The 18657-nt window shown below is 46.3% G+C and overlaps 1 protein-coding gene across 5 annotated transcripts in view; it reads right to left on the reverse strand.

The window, feature by feature from the left end:
* LOC311107360 (ATP-binding cassette sub-family C member 5-like) overlaps positions 1–18657 on the reverse strand; it is a 61394-nt gene that overhangs the window by 14258 nt on the left and 28479 nt on the right. For 3 of the 5 annotated variants that reach the window (XM_084149845.1, XM_084149847.1, XM_084149848.1), the window contains 9 exons: positions 16364–16548; positions 15641–15805; positions 14465–14594; positions 14169–14322; positions 11578–11706; positions 10935–11121; positions 9785–9874; positions 8754–8946; positions 8359–8518 (listed from right to left, as the gene is read on the reverse strand). In XM_084149845.1, the coding sequence (XP_084005971.1) occupies positions 8359–8518; positions 8754–8946; positions 9785–9874; positions 10935–11121; positions 11578–11706; positions 14169–14322; positions 14465–14594; positions 15641–15805; positions 16364–16548 (1393 nt within the window). Of the gene's footprint in view, positions 1–4970; positions 7766–8358; positions 8519–8753; positions 8947–9784; positions 9875–10934; positions 11122–11577; positions 11707–14168; positions 14323–14464; positions 14595–15640; positions 15806–16363; positions 16549–18657 lie in introns of those variants that run through there. The other 2 variants (XR_014610418.1, XM_084149846.1) reach the window with 2 other exon arrangements.

An 18657-nucleotide genomic window follows, 5' to 3' on the forward strand; every position in this document is an offset into this window, starting at 1 on the left:
AGAAAGTTAGTAGTTTCCTCCGATTTTTTATTACCATGTGTCTATTATGAGAGAATGGAACTGACAAGCCATAAGACGAGACATTTGCTGAGGGATACAAGCGGTCCCATCAGTGGGCATTCTACGCACGCTAGAACAAAGTGGAATGGGGGTAAGTGTGATGATGAGATCTTATATTATCTGATTGATTCAATAGTAGCTAGCTGTTCTCATGATAAAATGTGATAGGCCTGTCAATTCTCTCGTGGATAGGCTGTCCATGTCCTTCGTGATGTCCTCCTCTCAAAGCCAAAGAAAAGCTGAGTACAACAAAACGACTAAGAATGCTCAAAACTATGTGCTCTCCTTTTTTCATTATTCAACATTGAGTGGTGCCATTATTTTAGTCTTTATTCAACTTGATTCAAGTACTTTCAAACTAATTAGACAATTTCCACATTCTTGAGAAACAAATAAATTGACTTGACTTCATAGTGTTAGCCATGTAATAGATGACTGCATGTGTTACGACTTCCTCCGAAGCTGCCACCTCTCCTTGTTCGGGCAGGCTTCGGCATTTGTCGTCACCGGCCTTCTAGCCACTGCCGCTCCTCATCTCATCATTCCATTTGTTTTGTCTTGTTTGTTACACACACCTGGTTCATATCCCCTCATCAGTACCTGCATAAGTGTTCCCTCTGCCCCCTTGTCTTTGTGTGTGATTGTTTATTGTGGAGGATAGCTAAGCTCGGTGGAGCTCCTTGTATTTTGTATCGCCGGGATATTTCCCTGTGACTTGTATTTTCCAGTGCGCCTGTTTTGCGCACTGGAGTGTTTGACGCATTTCTGCGTAGCTCTGTATTTGCGGAATAAAGCCTGTTATTCTGTGACTTACCCTCCTGCGCCTGACTCCTTCGACATCACCTCATCACAGCATGCCACAAAAACAGAACAGCTATTACGGCCTTCTTCAAGTGTGTTCTCCTTTGTTTATTTCAAATGATTACCACCACTTCCGGTTCCCTTTTCCTTTATTTCTTACTCTGGTTGAGATAGGAGACATGCCTGCTGTGGACAGTCCACAAGGAACGGACTCCATGTTTGCTGGAGTAACATCACATTCAGAACCAGAATAGAGGACAAGCCTCAACCGTTGCTGTTAAGTACTCAAAATATGCCATCAATGTTCTGGTTTACACTTTAGCACTTGTTTTGTCATATTGGGATGGTAATGCAATCATTGGCCTGTACAGACACATCTATTCTAACAAAAGGACAGGTAGCCCAATTGCCCATCCAGGATATTTTGGTTGACTTGGGGAAAGTGGAAGGTTTCTTTGGTGCCCTTTTTGTAGTGTGGGACCTGACTATATCCACTACACTAATCTGATCAACTGCATCCAGCCTGAATGCAACGTAGCAAACCAAGAAGTGTCCCATATGTTCTTCCTATATGTATGGCAACATCCTTGTGTTTACATTGTATTAACTGGTTTATCATCTCCTCTTTCCTCATTTCAGACACTCCAAGATTCAATGTTGTCCACCCAAAATAAATCAAAACAGTGGATTGCCCGGCCAATATATCAGCCCAGCACGCAAAGATTCAGGAATGACCTGATGGAGCGCGTCCTGAAGAGAAGCATGGATAGCCCCATCCCAAATCCAACATACAGTGGGGAAAAAAAGTATTTAGTCAGCCACCAATTGTGCAAGTTTTCCCACTTAAAAAGATGAGAGAGGCCTGTAATTGTCATCATAGGTACACGTCAACTATGACAGACAAATTGAGATTTTTTTTCTCCAGAAAATCACATTGTAGGATTTTTTATGAATTGATTTGCAAATTATGGTGGAAAATAAGTATTTGGTCACCTACAAACAAGCAAGATTTCTGGCTCTCACAGACCTGTAACTTCTTCTTTAAGAGGCTCCTCTGTCCTCCACTCGTTACCTGTATTAATGGCACCTGTTTGAACTTGTTATCAGTATAAAAGACACCTGTCCAAAACCTCAAACAGTCACACTCCAAACTCCACTATGGCCAAGACCAAAGAGCTGTCAAAGGACACCAGAAACAAAATTGTAGACCTGCACCAGGCTGGGAAGACTGAATCTGCAATAGGTAAGCAGCTTGGTTTGAAGAAATCAACTGTGGGAGCAATTATTAGGAAATGGAAGACATACAAGACCACTGATAATCTCCCTCGATCTGGGGCTCCACGCAAGATCTCACCCCATGGGGTCAAAATGATCACAAGAACGGTGAGCAAAAATCCCTGAACCACACGGGGGGACCTAGTGAATGACCTGCAGAGAGCTGGGACCAAAGTAACAAAGCCTACCATCAGTAACACACTACGCCGCCAGGGACTCAAATCCTGCAGTGCAAGACTTGTCCCCCTGCTTAAGCCAGTACATGTCCAGGCCCGTCTGAAGTTTGCTAGAGTGCATTTGGATGATCCAGAAGAGGATTGGGAGAATGTCATATGGTCAGATGAAACCAAAATATAACTTTTTGGTATAAACTCAACTCGTCGTGTTTGGAGGACAAAGAATGTAGAGTTGCATCCAAAGAACACCATACCTACTGTGAAGCATGGGGGTGGAAACATCATGCTTTGGGGCTGTTTTTCTGCAAAGGGACCAGGACGACTGATCCGTGTAAAGGAAAGAATGAATGGGGCCATGTATCGTGAGATTTTGAGTGAAAACCTCCTTCCATCAGCAAGGGCATTGAAGATGAAACGTGGCTGGGTCTTTCAGCATGACAATGATCCCAAACACACCGCCCGGGCAACGAAGGAGTGGCTTCGTAAGAAGCATTTCAAGGTCCTGGAGTGGCCTAGCCAGTCTCCAGATCTCAACCCCATAGAAAATCTTTGGAGGGAGTTGAAAGTCTGTGTTGCCCAGCGACAGCCCCAAAACATCACTGCTCTAGAGGAGATCTGCATGGAGGAATGGGCCAAAATACCAGCAACAGTGTGTGAAAACCTTGTGAAGACTTACAGAAAACGTTTGACCTGTGTCATTGCCAACAAAGGGTATATAACAAAGTATTGAGAAACTTTTGTTACTTATTTTCCACCATAATTTGCAAATAAATTCATTAAAAATCCTACAATGTGATTTTCTGGAAAAAAAATCTCATTTTGTCTGTCATAGCTGACGTGTACCTATGATGAAAATTACAGGCCTCTCTCATCTTTTTAAGTGGGAGAACTTGCACAATTGGTGGCTGACTAAATACTTTTTTCCCCCACTGTAGCCCCATCCCAAATCCAACATAGTCCCATCCTAAATCCAACATAGCCCCATCCCAAATCCTACATAGCCCCACCCCAAATCCAACATAGCCCCATCCCAAAACCAACATAGCCCCATCCCAAAACCAACATAGCCCCATCCCAAAACCAACATAGCCCCATCCCAAAACCAACATAGCCCCATCCCAAAACCAACATAGCCCCATCCCAAAACCAACATAGCCCCATCCCAAAACCAACATAGCCCCATCCCAAAACCAACATAGCCCCATCCCAAAACCAACATAGCCCCATCCCAAAACCCAGTAAGGAGGATGTCATTATTGGTTTATTAGGATCCCCATTAGCTTTTGCTGAAGCAGAAGCTATTCTTCTGTAGACTACTACATAACAGCACCCCCATACCATTCACTGTAGACTACTACATAACAGCACCCCCATACCATTCACTGTAGACTACTACATAACAGCACCCCCATACCATTCACTGTAGACTACTACATAACAGCACCCCCATACCGTTCACTGTAGACTACTACATAACAGCACCCCCATACCATTCACTGTAGACTACTACATAACAGCACCCCCATACCATTCACTGTAGACTACTACATAACAACACCCCCATACCATTCACTATAGACTACTACATAACAGCACCCCCATACCATTCACTGTAGACTGCTACATAACAGCACCCCCATACCATTCACTGTAGACTACTACATAACAGCACCCCCATACCGTTCACTGTAGACTACCACTCCATAACAGCTCCCCCATACCATTCACTGTAGACTACTACTACATAACAGCACCCCCATACCATTCACTGTAGATTACCACTCCATAACAGCACCCCCATACCATTCACTGTAGACTACTACTGGACATAACAGCACCCCCATACCATTCACTGTAGACTACATAACAGCACCCCCATACCATTCACTGTAGACTACTACATAACAGCACCCCCATATCATTCACTGTAGACTACTAAATAACAGCACCCCCATACCATTCACTGTAGACTACTACATAACAGCACCCCCATACCATTCACTGTAGACTACTACATAACAGCACCCCCATACCATTCACTGTAGACTACTACATAACAGCAACCCCATACCGTTCACTGTAGACTACTACATAACAGCACACCCATACCATTCACTGTAGACTACCATTCCATAACAGCACCCCCATACCATTCACTGTAGACTACTACTGGACATAACAGCACCCCCATACCATTCACTGTAGACTACCACTCCATAACAGCACCCCCATACCATTCACTGTAGACTACTACTGGACATAACAGCACCCCCATACCATTCACTGTAGACTACATAACAGCACCCACATACCATTCACTGTAGACTACATAACAGCACCCCCATACCATTCACTGTAGACTACTACATAACAGCACCCCCCTACCATTCACTGTAGACTACTACATAACAGCACCCCCATACCATTCACTGTAGACTACTACATAACAGCACCCCCATACCATTCACTGTAGACTACTACATAACAGCACCCCCATACCGTTCACTGTAGACTACTACATAACAGCACCCCCATACCATTCTCTGTAGACCACTACATAACAGCACCCCCATACCATTCACTGTAAACTACTACATAACAGCACCCCCATACCGTTCACTGTAGACTACTACATAACAGCACCCCCATACCATTCACTGTAGATTACTACATAACAGCACCCCCATACCGTTCACTGTAGACTACTACATAACAGCACCCCCATACCATTCACTGTAGACTACTACATAACAGCACCTTCATACCATTCACTGTAGACTACTACATAACAGCACCTTCATACCATTCACTGTAGACTACTCCATAACAACACCCCCATACCATTCACTGTAGACTACTACTGGACATAACAACACCCCCATACCATTCACTGTAGACTACCACTCCATAACAGCTCCCCCATACCATTCACTGTAGACTACTACATAACAGCACCCCCATACCGTTCACTGTAGACTACTACTGGACATAACAGCTCCCCCATACCATTCACTGTAGACTACCACTCCATAACAGCTCCCCCATAGCATTCACTGTAGACTACTACAGAACAGCACCCCCATACCTACTTTGTACTGTCTATTTTATTGTATATTTGACCTTTTATTGATGTGCATTGTGTGAATGTCTATACTGTATATTGTATATCTCATCTTTTTAAGTGGGAGAACTTGCACAATTGGTGGCTGACTAAATCCTTTTTTCCCCACTGTAGCCCCATCCCAAATCCAACATAGTCCCATCCCAAATCCAACATAGCCCCATCCCAAATCCAACATAGCCCCATCCCAAATCCAACATAGCCCCATCCCAAAACCAACATAGCCCCATCCCAAAACCAACATAGCCCCATCCCAAAACCAACATAGCCCCATCCCAAAACCCAGTAAGGAGGATGTCATTATTGGTTTATTAGGATCCCCATTAGCTTTTGCTGAAGCAGAAGCTATTCTTCTGTAGACTACTACATAACAGCACCCCCATACCGTTCACTGTAGACTACCACTCCATAACAGCTCCCCCATACCATTCACTGTAGACTACTACTACATAACAGCACCCCCATACCATTCACTGTAGATTACCACTCCATAACAGCACCCCCATACCATTCACTGTAGACTACTACTGGACATAACAGCACCCCCATACCATTCACTGTAGACTACATAACAGCACCCCCATACCATTCACTGTAGACTACTACATAACAGCACCCCCATATCATTCACTGTAGACTACTAAATAACAGCACCCCCATACCATTCACTGTAGACTACTACATAACAGCACCCCCATACCATTCACTGTAGACTACTACATAACAGCACCCCCATACCATTCACTGTAGACTACTACATAACAGCACCCCCATACCGTTCACTGTAGACTACTACATAACAGCACCCCCATACCGTTCACTGTAGACTACTACATAACAGCACCCCCATACCGTTCACTGTAGACTACCACTCCATAACAGCTCCCCCATACCATTCACTGTAGACTACCACTCCATAACAACACCCCCATACCATTCACTGTAGACTACCACTCCATAACAACACCCCCATACCATTCACTGTAGACTACCACTCCATAACAGCTCCCCCATACCATTCACTGTAGACTACCACTCCATAACAACACCCCCATACCATTCACTGTAGACTACCACTCCATAACAACACCCCCATACCATTCACTGTAGACTACCACTCCATAACAACACCCCCATACCATTCACTGTAGACTACCACTCCATAACAGCTCCCCCATACCATTCACTGTAGACTACCACTCCATAACAACACCCCCATACCATTCACTGTAGACTACCACTCCATAACAGCTCCCCCATACCATTCACTGTAGACTACTACATAACAGCACCCCCATACCTACTTTGTACTGTCTATTTTATTGTATATTTGACCTTTTATTGATGTGCATTGTGTGAATGTCTATACTGTATATTGTACATTATGTGAAGTGATCTATACTGTGTTGTAAAAAATACATAATTGTCTTTGCCTCTTCATCAATTGTCATGTCATTACATAGGTCTACGCTATGTTTTGTTGGCTTTTACCAATTTACCTTCAGTATTCAAATGTTACTGATACATTGATCTGACTGCTTTATTTCATAATAAAAATAAGATGTTGTAGCATACTGTAATGACTCACTTATAGTAGATAGGAACAAAATATATGGTACTGGTTCTAATGGCATTTATTTAAGTGATTTGACAGAATAGTAACAAAATAGGTTGTACTGGTTCAAACAGCATTTCTAACAGTTATTTGGTTAGGCAATGTCTGGCTGAAGGCAAGACTCTTCTGTTCCCTTGTCCCAGTCTCTCTCCCTTCAGTGCCCACTCAAACACCAGTCGATATGCAACCAGCCTGTATTGACTAAGAACAAATAAGTTATTATTCGTGAGTAGCTAGATACAAATAATCTAATAAGAAACAATTTGATTTGATCAGAGTGCAATTATGAAACAACAAAAGTTATCAATATTACTGTGTGCTGGGATAAGCAAGAACAATGTCACTTACTCGATACACAGCAGTCCATTCGGTCCAGCAGGTATGGGCTGCTTCTTCCAGTTTTTTGGGGGGACTTGGAAGAATGTCTCTATAACTCCAGGATTGATAAACGCAGAAAATTCCTCTGGGTTTGTTACACAGTCTCTGGGTGCGTTGCTTTCTTCGCCGTAGATATCAAGCCCCCCCCAATTGATGGCAGTAACAATTCCCACTCCATGCACCACAAACTCTCATCGTTGGTTGCCTTGGGTTTACATGGCCCGCAGTCCCCCTCAGACCTGGCTCTCACCACCGCTCCTGGTAGCTCGTCTACCGGCTCCGCTGATTCAGCCTCTTCCTCCTTGCCCTCTCTCAGTTCTTCCTCTGTAAATTCTGGCTCTAATAAATATAGCTCAGAATAAAAATGGTCTACCTCTACCTCAAAGTCCAACATGATTTATCAAATGTTATTATGATGATTTGCCAATAAGCTAGCTAGCTAGCTACTTTAGCTACCAGAGAACCAACAGCTGGCTGCCTCCCAGGAGTTTTGCTTACAAAACCACACCAAGTCTAGCCGGAAGAGAGCGCAGGTAGAACCCAAAGAAGTCTGTGAATTAGGAAGTTGATAGAATCTAATTTCTTATACTATTATCAGTCAAATTAACACATTTATAAAATATAGATTACTATGTATACCTTTGTAAGACTATAAATGACCAACCACATAGCTTTGTAGTAGTTAGGTCTATTTCCTTGCTTTTGAGAGGAGCTGGCTAGTAGATACCCATAGACCTCCAGCAATTGCGCTAAGCTAACAATATGCTACCTTCAACTTCTTTCAAACTGCACGCAGAGACATACAAATGGTATCCATGAGTTTGTCTCTCTGGGTAAGTCCCAAAGTATCCCTTTAAGGTTAGGATTGGGGGAGAGGAAGCTGATCCTACACCTGTACCTAGGGGAATCTTAGGTAAATCATGAATACATACCTGATAGTGCCAATGAAGAGAACGGGCTCCTGGGGAATGATTGACAGCTTGCTTCTCAGGTCTTCCAATCCGATCTGGGCAATGTTGATGCCGTCGATGGTGATGGAGCCCCCAGTCAGCTCCACCAGTCTGAAGAGAGCTACGCCCAGTGAGGACTTCCCTGGATAGATAGAAACAGGGGGTTGTGAGTGAACTACGATTAGTTCGGATAGATGATAACCACATCTACATGTGAAGATTACAGTTCATTAAAAAACAAACACCATTACCATCAAGTCGACACATTGTTATTACATTATTTCTTAGTAAATACCAGGTAAACACCAGCGGAAACAAGGACAATAAAATTAAACATTAACGATGTAAAACGATACATAAATAAAGGAGGGAAGTACCTGAGCCAGTGCGACCCACAATGCCGATGGTCTCCTCTGGCAGGATGTTAAAGGAAAGCTTCTTGAGCACCAGTGGCAGGTTGTCCCGGTAACACATCTCCACGTCCTGGAAGGAGATCCGTCCCTTATCTGGCCAGCAGGGGGCAGGAGAGGAGGGCCCAGTGATCTGCCGCGGCGCCTCACCCTCCAAGGTCTGAGACAAAAAATATAGATCCAATATCGAGTGTTAATCTCTGTATCTCCAATCCCATGAAGTAAAGACCTCTACCTCTCAATAGAACTGTAATTTATAGATCTCTAAAAGCTTGTTGGCACTTTGAGAAAAAAAAGTAGTTCCTCTGATTTGGGGATGTTTATGTTTTGATGGGTGTTGTGTGAAACAGGCCCTGTCATGTGCTGTGATGTGTGACGGGCCACAAACTGGGTTCCATCTGCTTCCTGCTGGGCCTCTCAGAGACTGGGGGTGTCCCAAATGGCACTCTATTCTCTATATTGTGGACTACTTTTGACCAAAACCTATGGGCCCCTGATCAAAAGTAGTGCACTACATAGGGAATAAGGTTCCATTTGGGATGCAGCCTGTGTCTGTCTGTAGTCTACCATGTCCAACAGCTTTGTGTTATTGGGATTGGGTTGTGTGTGTGTGTGGGGGGGGGGGTTGTGTGTGTGTGTGTGTGCGTCATGCTTGCGTGTGTGTGTGTGTGTACTCCTGCTTTGGGTGTGCGTCTGTCTACCTTATCCAACAGCTTTGTGTTATTGGGATATTGACCTGTGTGAGTGTGTGGGTGCACCGTGCGCAGGAATGTGGATTTAGAGTGTGTGTCTGCATGTGAGTATGCTGTGCCTGTATGTGTGTGTGTTGTTGCTTCATCTGTGCCTATGTCCTGCTGCGTTAAGTCTATAGGCCTGTGTTTGTTTGTGTCAGACTCACCATGTGTGTACTTTCGATTCAGCCACACATGGTTCAGCCAATCACGCAACCCTTCCCCCGACTGTTGGCAGCAGCCCCTGGTGTCATTAGGCCTGCCTACCTTTATATAATGATTGATCCTCTCCACTGACGTGAAGCGAGCCTCAGTCTCTGACAGCAACCTCACGGTAAACTGAAACAGACCGGTTAGCTGGAGAAGAGAGAGCGAGAGAGAGAGGAGAGAGACAAGGAGAGAGACAAGGAGAGAGACAAGGTGAGAGACAAGGAGAGAGACAAGGAGAGAGACAAGGAGAGAGAGACGGAGAGAGAGACAAGGAGAGAGAGAGAGAGAGAGCGAGAGAGAGAGGAGAGAGACAAGGAGAGAGACAAGGAGAGAGACAAGGAGAGAGAGACGGAGAGAGAGACGGAGAGAGAGACAAGGAGAGAGAGAGAGAGAGAGAGAGAGAGAGAGAGAGAGAGAGAGAGAGACAGGGAGAGAGAGAGAGAGAGAGAGAGAGAGAGAGAGAGAGAGAGAGAGAGAGAGAGAGAGACAGAGAGAGAGACAGAGACAGACAGAGAGAGACAGGGAGAGAGAGAGACAGGGAGAGAGAGAGACAGGGAGAGAGAGAGACAGGGAGAGAGAGACAGGGAGAGAGAGAGACAGAGAGAGAGACAGGGACAGGGAGAGAGAGAGAGAGAGGAGAGAGGAGAGAGGAGAGAGACAGACACAGAGACAGAGAGGAGAGAGAGAGAGACAGACACAGAGACAGAGAGAGGAGAGAGAGAGGAGAGAGACAGACACAGAGAGACAGAGAGAGGAGAGAGACAGACACAGAGAGACAGAGAGAGGAGAGAGAGCGAGAGAGGAGAGAGAGAGAGAGGAGAGAGAGAGAGAGACAGAGAGCAGCACAATGAATGAGCAGCACAAACCATAAACCTTTACGACCCCTATAGACAGACATTCTGATAATGCTATACTTTTCCATTCGGCTCAATCAATTTCCATTCATAGATCCCTAACAGGAAGATCCTTCCCACGCCTGTAGTAATCCCACAGTGAAATTATATATATAGAACATCAAAAAGATTTCATAAAAACATTCCCATAAAGGGGCAGTCAAAATAATTCACAGATAGCAAAGACACACTCTAGCAGTGTGTGTGTGTGTGTGTGTGTGTGTGTTTACATGCGTGTATGCGTGTTTACATGCATGTGCATGAAAGTGCATTCGTGTGTGTGCGTACATGCGTGTGTGTGTGTGTATGTGTACCTGCACGGCGTAGGATAAAGCCAAGCCTGCGTAGGCTGGGGGGATCTGGTTGTGCATGAAAACGATTAGCAGGGCTACAGTGGTGATGAGAGTGATGCTGATCAGGTCCAGTCGTACAGCCAGCCAGCGCATAGCACAGCTGAACAGGTAGTGGGAAGCCTGGTTGGTGTCCAGTAAAGCCTGGTACCTGAGATACACAAGAAATTAACCAATAGGAAGGCTGCACAGTGCCCACATTAGCTCAGCAGAAATCAAATGCTACTCAACTCAAAGTCCAGGGAATGTTACTTAGGGACGTTATCTCATTATTAGTTGTGCCATTTGGGCAGCAGGTAGCCTAGCGGTTAAGAGCGTTGGACCAGTAACCGAAAAGTTTCTGGTTCGAATCCCCGAGCCGACTAGGTAAAAAAATATGTTGATGTACCCTTGGGCACGGCACTTAACCCTAATTACCCCTGTAAGTCTCTTTGGATAAGAGTGTCTGCTAAATGACAAAAAAAAATGTGACGTATGGTGGGCGAAGCTAACTGGAAATTAACTGTCAAAACAAATGTCTTATTAGTGTTTGAACACACGTCCTGTGACAGATAAAGGAAGTGTCTTCCTCTGAACGCTATTCGGTTTATTAGTGTACTGTTCTCACCTGTGCAAGAAGTCGTCCTCTCTGCCATAAGCGTGAATGGTGGACAGCCCCTGGAGACTACTGGTGATGTGCGAGGTGAAAGGTGATTGGCTGATGTTCTCCAGACGCTTCAGCTCGCGAATCAGAACCCTAGTCAGACAAAGAGGAAGTGGAACGTCAAGTCTATTACTTAAACATACCAGAGCATCACTTTAGGGATGGTAAAGAAGTCCACTCACTCACCATTTCTCTAACCTCTACTCTGTGACCCCCAGCCAATCATCTACTGTTCAACTCTGTTCAACTCATAATGATGCCGCAGTGGATAGCTGCCATCTTACGGGCTCCTGACCTATTTTGTGTGTTTTGAACATAATGTTTCTGCCATAATTTCCTATGACTGAAAACAGATTCTGGACATCAGAACAGCAATCACTAACCTCGATTTGGATGAAGATTTCTACTTCAACAAGATGGCAACTCTGGACGTTTTGCTTATCCCGGACCAGGCCCTGATCCCCGGGACTCGAAAGAGGAAGCACCGGCGAAAGAGAGGCAAGTGACTAGACTACATCGGCGAGCAAGTAGACCGCCATTGCCATCTGTTTTTTTTTGGGCGAAGGTGCAGTCACCGGAGAACAAACTGGATGAGCTCCATTCGAGACTATCCTATCAACGGGACCTGAAAAACTGTAATATCCTGTTTCTTGGAGCCGTGGCTGAACGAGGACATGGATATTTTACATTTTAGTCATTTATCCAGAGCGACTTACAGTTAAGTGAGTGCATACATTTTTCATACTGTACAACTCGCTGGTTTTCCTCGTCAAGATCGGACGGCAGACTCGGGTAAAGCAAGAGGGGAAGGGTGTGTTTCTTTGTTAACAACAGCTTGTGTGCGATCTCTAATGTTAAGGAAGTCTCTAGTTTTTGCTCGCCTGAGTTAGAATACCTCATGGTAAGCTGCAGACCAGTACTGGTACTCTCTGTATATAGCCATGTTATTACCCTGTACCCCTGCACATTGACTCAGTACTGGTACTCTCTGTATATAGCCATGTTATTACCCTGTACCCCTGCACATTGACTCAGTACTGGTACTCTCTGTATATAGCCATGTTATTACCCTGTACCCCTGCACATTGACTCAGTACTGGTACTCTCTGTATATAGCCATGTTATTACCTGGTACTCCCTGTATATAGATGTTCTTTTTTACTCGTTATTGTTATTCATTATTCACTATGTATTTGTTCCTTGTGTCACTATTTCTATTTTGTATCTTTATCTTAACTGCATTGTTGGAAAAGGACACGTAAGTAATCATTGAACTGTTAGTCTACACCTGTTGCTTACGAAGCAAGTGACAAATAAAATGTGATTTGATTTTCTCTGTGACCCCCAGCCAATCCTCTACTCTGTGACCCCCAGCCAATCCTCTACTCTGTGACCCCCAGCCAATCCTCTACTCTGTGACCCCCAGCCAATCCTCTACTCTGTGACCCCCAGCCAATCCTCTACTCTGTGACCCCCAGCCAAACCTCTACGCTGTGACCCCTAGCCAAACCTCTACTCTGTGACCCCCAGCCAAACCTCTACGCTGTGACCCCCAGCCAAACCTCTACTCTGTGACCCCCAGCCAAACCTCTACTCTGTGACCCCCAGCCAAACCTCTACTCTGTGACCCCCAGCCAAACCATTGCGTATTCGAATGAACCTGATTTAACAACTCATCACCAAACCAGACACACTAGATCAGGACAACAACATTGTGAAATATCTAGGGATGGTGGCAGAGGACAGGGTTGACAAACACTGCATTATAACTCCAATGACGGTGCAGTTATCTGACAGGTTAGTGGACTATGATATGATGAGAGGACACAGGGGAGTCAGAGTGTAATTCTACCCAGGACAGGACAACCATTTCCTGGCACAGCTCAGGCCATTCCTTGGCTCTGCTAGAATCATTTGTGATTGATGTGTGATTTTACGAGCCACAGACCCACGCTACCACGACACCCGACTGAGTCAGCAGGGAAGTGTGAGAGAGAGGGGTTTATTGACAAAGGTGGGGAGGAGTTCTACTTTTAGGTCCATAGATAGGATGGGCTGCACATGTGAATAACAAGTCATCCCCTTTTCTTATAAAGCGGCGGGAGAGAGAGAGAGAGAGAGAGAGAGAGAGAGATAGAGAGAGAGAGAGAGAGTAGGATGAGAAGAGGACAGGGTATGAAAGAACATGACACTCCGTGTTCTGAGGCTACCTACACAAATATGTTTATGCAGTTGGTACTTTCATCTCTCAATGCCAACTGGCAAAGTACAACACATCAACAAATGGGACGCGTCCCAAAAAGCATCCTATTCCCTATAGTGTGCGGGTCCTGGTGAAAGGTAGTGCACTATATTGCGAATAGGGTGCCTTTTGGGCTTGCTTTTAATGAGGAAACTGGTTAGATGCGTCACGCTGAATAATAAATTACCCAAAGACCTACGGAACCCTAATCCATCGCTACACTTCTTATCTTTAAATCAACGCACGCAGGAGCATACACACACACACAGACAACATAATCCCTCTCATATAAATCGATTGGTTGTAGCCTGACCTGGAGACACGGTTGACAATGAGGAGGAAGGCTCCCAGGGGCAGGAGGGAGAGCAGGAACCAGGGGAATACGATGCCCACCATGACCAGGCAGAAGAGCACCAAGGTCAGGTTCTGGAGCAGCATCTCAGCCTGCATGGCCAGACGGACGTCCACTGTGGATGGTTGGAGAGAGAGAGAGAGAGAGAGAGAGAGAGAGAAAACAATAACTGTCAGATCATACTGTGTGTTGTCTGGGTTGTATGGGGACCTCAAGGCTCTGAGTTTGAAGTCAAGGCAAATCATCAGACAACTCACCCTCGTCCATGTCTCGGGAGAAGCGGGTGAGGATGCGGCCCAGAGGGGTCGTGTCAAAGAAGCGCATGGGGCTCAGGAGGAGGCGGCGGAATAGCTTGTCGTGGAGCACTGAGGCAGCCCGAACAGTGCACTGTCAGACAAACACAGTGGTGTTTGAACACGGAGCCAAACATAACACAAAGAAACAAACACAACAAGTACATGGAAACAGGTAAACAGATGGGTTGTCGGGACTCGGGAAAGCACAACACCCAGGCGCAACAAATGCAAACATACAAACATACCGTAGTAGGAGTGGACAGAGAATCGTTGCCAGCATACACAGCTATGTACACATACTAACTAACGCTCATATGACACATATGCCATGTTGCTAATGCTAGCTAGCCATATGTTGTTGTTGATGCGTCCCTATTAGTAGTCACTGTGCTGTTATTAGCAAGTGGAATGTTTCTCGTGTCAGGCAAACTGTCAAATCCTCAGACATAAATGACTGTCTGGCAGGCTTACACAGAAAGGTTACAAACCCATGTCTAAGTTAACGCAATGAGAAACGTCTGGCAGAAATTACTTTTGGCAGGAGAGAACACATTCAATCTATTAACAGAACATCCAACACTCCCACATTCACGTTACAGCTAGGGGTAAAAAAAAAAGATTAGCCATCTTTGGAAAAAGTTTGTGTCACACAATTACGTGAGGACATAACCTCTGTAATGGGCTGTCAGGAAAGTTTAAGAAACACAGGAGACATATCCAAAGGGACAGGGACACACAGCGGCACACACACACACAGCCATTAAAGCAGCGTGTCACGGCACTGGACAGATAAATGGATTTAGCATGCAGGCACTTTCAATTATAGTAGTGCAACTCATGAAAATGGCTGAAAGACAAATAGAGAGAGTCAAGGTTGTACCACAACAACTTTGCACTTCTTTCCTTTGAAAAGGTCCTGAGTGTAAATCAATGAAAACCTGACTTATGGAGACTTTGGTTACGTCACAAATGGTACCCTATGGGCTCTTGTCAAAAGTAGTACCCTGCAGGGAATCGGTCAGTGATCCACTCTCCTTTGACAGGCTAGAGAGTGCATCAATGAATGGTCCTGACATTTCAAGGTTGGAGAACAATCCACAAAAACCACTCTAAAAGACATTTGAGCAAGATGCTTACCTTGACGAACACTAGCCCCCTCATTGTCTTCAGGAAGAGAGCGACCCCCATGGACAGCACATAAACTCTTGAGTAGTACTGAACGTAAGGGTTGAGCCTCATGCTGTTGCTCGCCAACACTGCCACTGTTTCATTGGTTTCATTCTCCAGGATTAATGATGTGTTCTGAGGGCAGATGGAGCAAATCGCCATGAGGGAAACACAAACAAGGCATTTCTATCTAATGAAGGAAATAAATTAAACAAAGCCAGCTGAGTGCTGAATCTAAGACAGAATACATGAAAGAAGCAGCCATTTGGGTGATGTCGGTATTCCAAACACATTCTTCAATCTGACACGGAAGACAGCTTTGCAGCACATCTGTTTTTTGGCGGCTCGTCTCTTGTTTTAATTACGTTTACCGAGACACTGGTACTTATTTAATTACACGTGCTGAGATTAATGCTCTCACATTCCCCACTACAACTCAGTGATGCGCAGAAGTCGTTATTCTTGTGGGTGACATAGCCTTCTACAGTCTACAGAGACATCCCTCTCAGAGTAGGCAGAAGTTGTCCTATCCCACTAATACAGCTTCAGATATATTTTTTAATAAGGATTGTGGGTAGGGTAATCTGATCCTTGTTATGTGTCTGTGCGTAAGGCCATAATTTTGATCAAGTGAATCATCATTTGAATCCAGTGGATCATCATTTGGCTTCAGTGCAGAAAATCCAAACTCACCCCGCTGCCCTGGCGGATCCAGTAGCTCAGCCACCAGTTACTGAAGGCGATGCTGCCAGTGGTGAAAAGGAAGAGGATGACGTTGATGATGAAGGCAAAAGGGCCTCCAGCCGCTTTGATGTAGGCCTTGTACACATCCCAGGCCACGGCGCCAGAGCCCTTCTCCTCAGCTTTCATGAGCTGGTCTGGAGAGTAAAGAAAGAGAAGGATGGAAGAGAGGGAGGGAGGAAGGAAGGAAGAAAGGAAGAGAGGGAGGACGGAAGGAAGAGCGGGAGGACGGAAGGAAGAGAGGGAGGACGGAAGGAAGAGCGGGAGGACGGAAGGAAGAGAGGGAGGACGGAAGAGAGGTAGGACAGAAGAGAGGAAGGAAGGAAGGAAGAGAGGGAGGACGGAAGAGAGGGAGGACGGAAGAGAGGGAGGACGGAAGAGAGGGAGGACGGACGGAAGAGAGGGAGGAAGGAAGGAAGAGAGGGAGGACGGAAGGAAGAGCGGGAGGACGGAAGGAAGAGAGGGAGGACGGAAGAGAGGTAGGACAGAAGAGAGGAAGGAAGGAAGGAAGAGAGGGAGGACGGAAGAGAGGTAGGACAGAAGAGAGGAAGGAAGGAAGGAAGAGAGGGAGGACGGAAGAGAGGGAGGACGGAAGAGAGGGAGGACGGACGGAAGAGAGGGAGGAAGGAAGGAAGAGAGGGAAGACGGAAGGAAGAGAGGGAGGACGGACGGAAGAGAGGGAGGATGGAAGGAAGAGAGGGAGGATGGAGGGAAGAGGGAGGAAGGACGGAAGAGAGGGAGGACGGACGGAAGAGAGGGAGGACGGACGGAAGAGAGGGAGGATGGAAGGAAGAGAGGGAGGACGGAAGGAAGAGAGGGAGGAAGGATGGAAGAGAGGGAGGACGGAAGGAAGAGAGGGAGGATGGAAGGAAGAGAGGCAGGAAGGAAGAGAGGAAGGAAGGAAGGAAGAGAGGGAGGACGGAAGGAAGAGAGGGAGGACGGAAGGAAGAGAGGGAGGACGGAAGGAAGAGAGGGAGGAAGGATGGAAGAGAGGGAGGACGGAAGGAAGAGAGGGAGGATGGAAGGAAGAGAGGCAGGAAGGAAGAGAGGAAGGAAGGAAGGAAGAGAGGGAGGACGGAAGGAAGACAGGGAGGACGGAAGGAAGAGAGGGAGGACGGAAGGAAGAGAGGGAGGAAGGATGGAAGAGAGGGAGGACGGAAGGAAGAGAGGGAGGATGGAAGGAAGAGAGGGAGGACGGAAGGAAGGGAGGGAGGAAGGAAGAGCAGGAAGACGGACGGAAGAGAGGAAGGAAGGAAGGAAGGAAGGAAGGAAGGAAGGAAGGAAGGAAGGAAGGAAGGAAGGCAGGAAGGAAGGCAGGAAGGAAGGAAGGAAGGATGCAAGGAAGAGCGGGAGGAAGGACGGAAGAGAGGGAGGACAGAAGGAAGAGAGGGAGGAAAGAAGGAAGAGAGGGATGACGGAAGAGAGGGAGGAAGGAAGGAAGAGAGGGAGGAAGGAAGAGAGGGAGGATGGAAGGAAGAGAGGGAGGATGGAAGGAAGAGAGGGAGGATGGAAGGAAGAGAGGGAGGATGGAAGGAAGAGAGGGAGGATGGAAGGAAGAGAGGGAGGATGGAAGGAAGAGAGGGAGGATGGAAGGAAGAGAGGGAGAACGGAAGGAAGAAAGGAAGGAAGTAAGATAGGAAGGAAGAGAGGAAGGAATGAAGGAAGGAAGAAAGGGAGGACGGAAGGAAGAGCGGGAGGACGCAAGGAAGAGCGGGAGGACGGAAGGAAGAGCGGGAGGAAGGAAGAGCGGGAAGACGGACGGAAGAGAGGAAGGAAGGGAGGGAGGACGGAAGGAAGAGAGGGAGGCCAGAAGGAAGAGCGGGAAGACGGACGGAAGAGAGGAAGGAAGGAAGAGAGGGAGGAAGGAAGGAAGAGAGGGAGGACGGAAGGAAGAGAGGGAGGAAGGAAGGAAGAGAGGAAGGAAGGAAGGAAGAGAGAGAGGAAGGAAGGAAGGAAGGAAGGAAGGAAGGAAGGAAGGAAGGAAGGAAGGAAGGAAGAGAGGGAGGACGGAAGAGAGGAAGGAAGGAAGGAAGGAAGGAAGGAAGGAAGGAAGGAAGGAAGGAAGGAAGAGAGGGAGGACGGAAGAGAGGAAGGAAGGAAGAGAGGGAGGACGGAAGGAAGAGAGGGAGGACAGAAGGAAGAGAGGGAGGAAGGAAGGAAGGAAGTAAGAGAGGAAGGAAGGAAGGAAGTAAGAGAGGAAGGAAGGAAGGAAGGAAGGAAGGAAGGAAGGAAGGAAGGAAGGAAGG

Source organism: Coregonus lavaretus (assembly GCF_964263955.1).
Source record: "Coregonus lavaretus genome assembly, chromosome: 32".
NCBI classification, from domain to species: Eukaryota; Metazoa; Chordata; class Actinopteri; order Salmoniformes; family Salmonidae; genus Coregonus; species Coregonus lavaretus.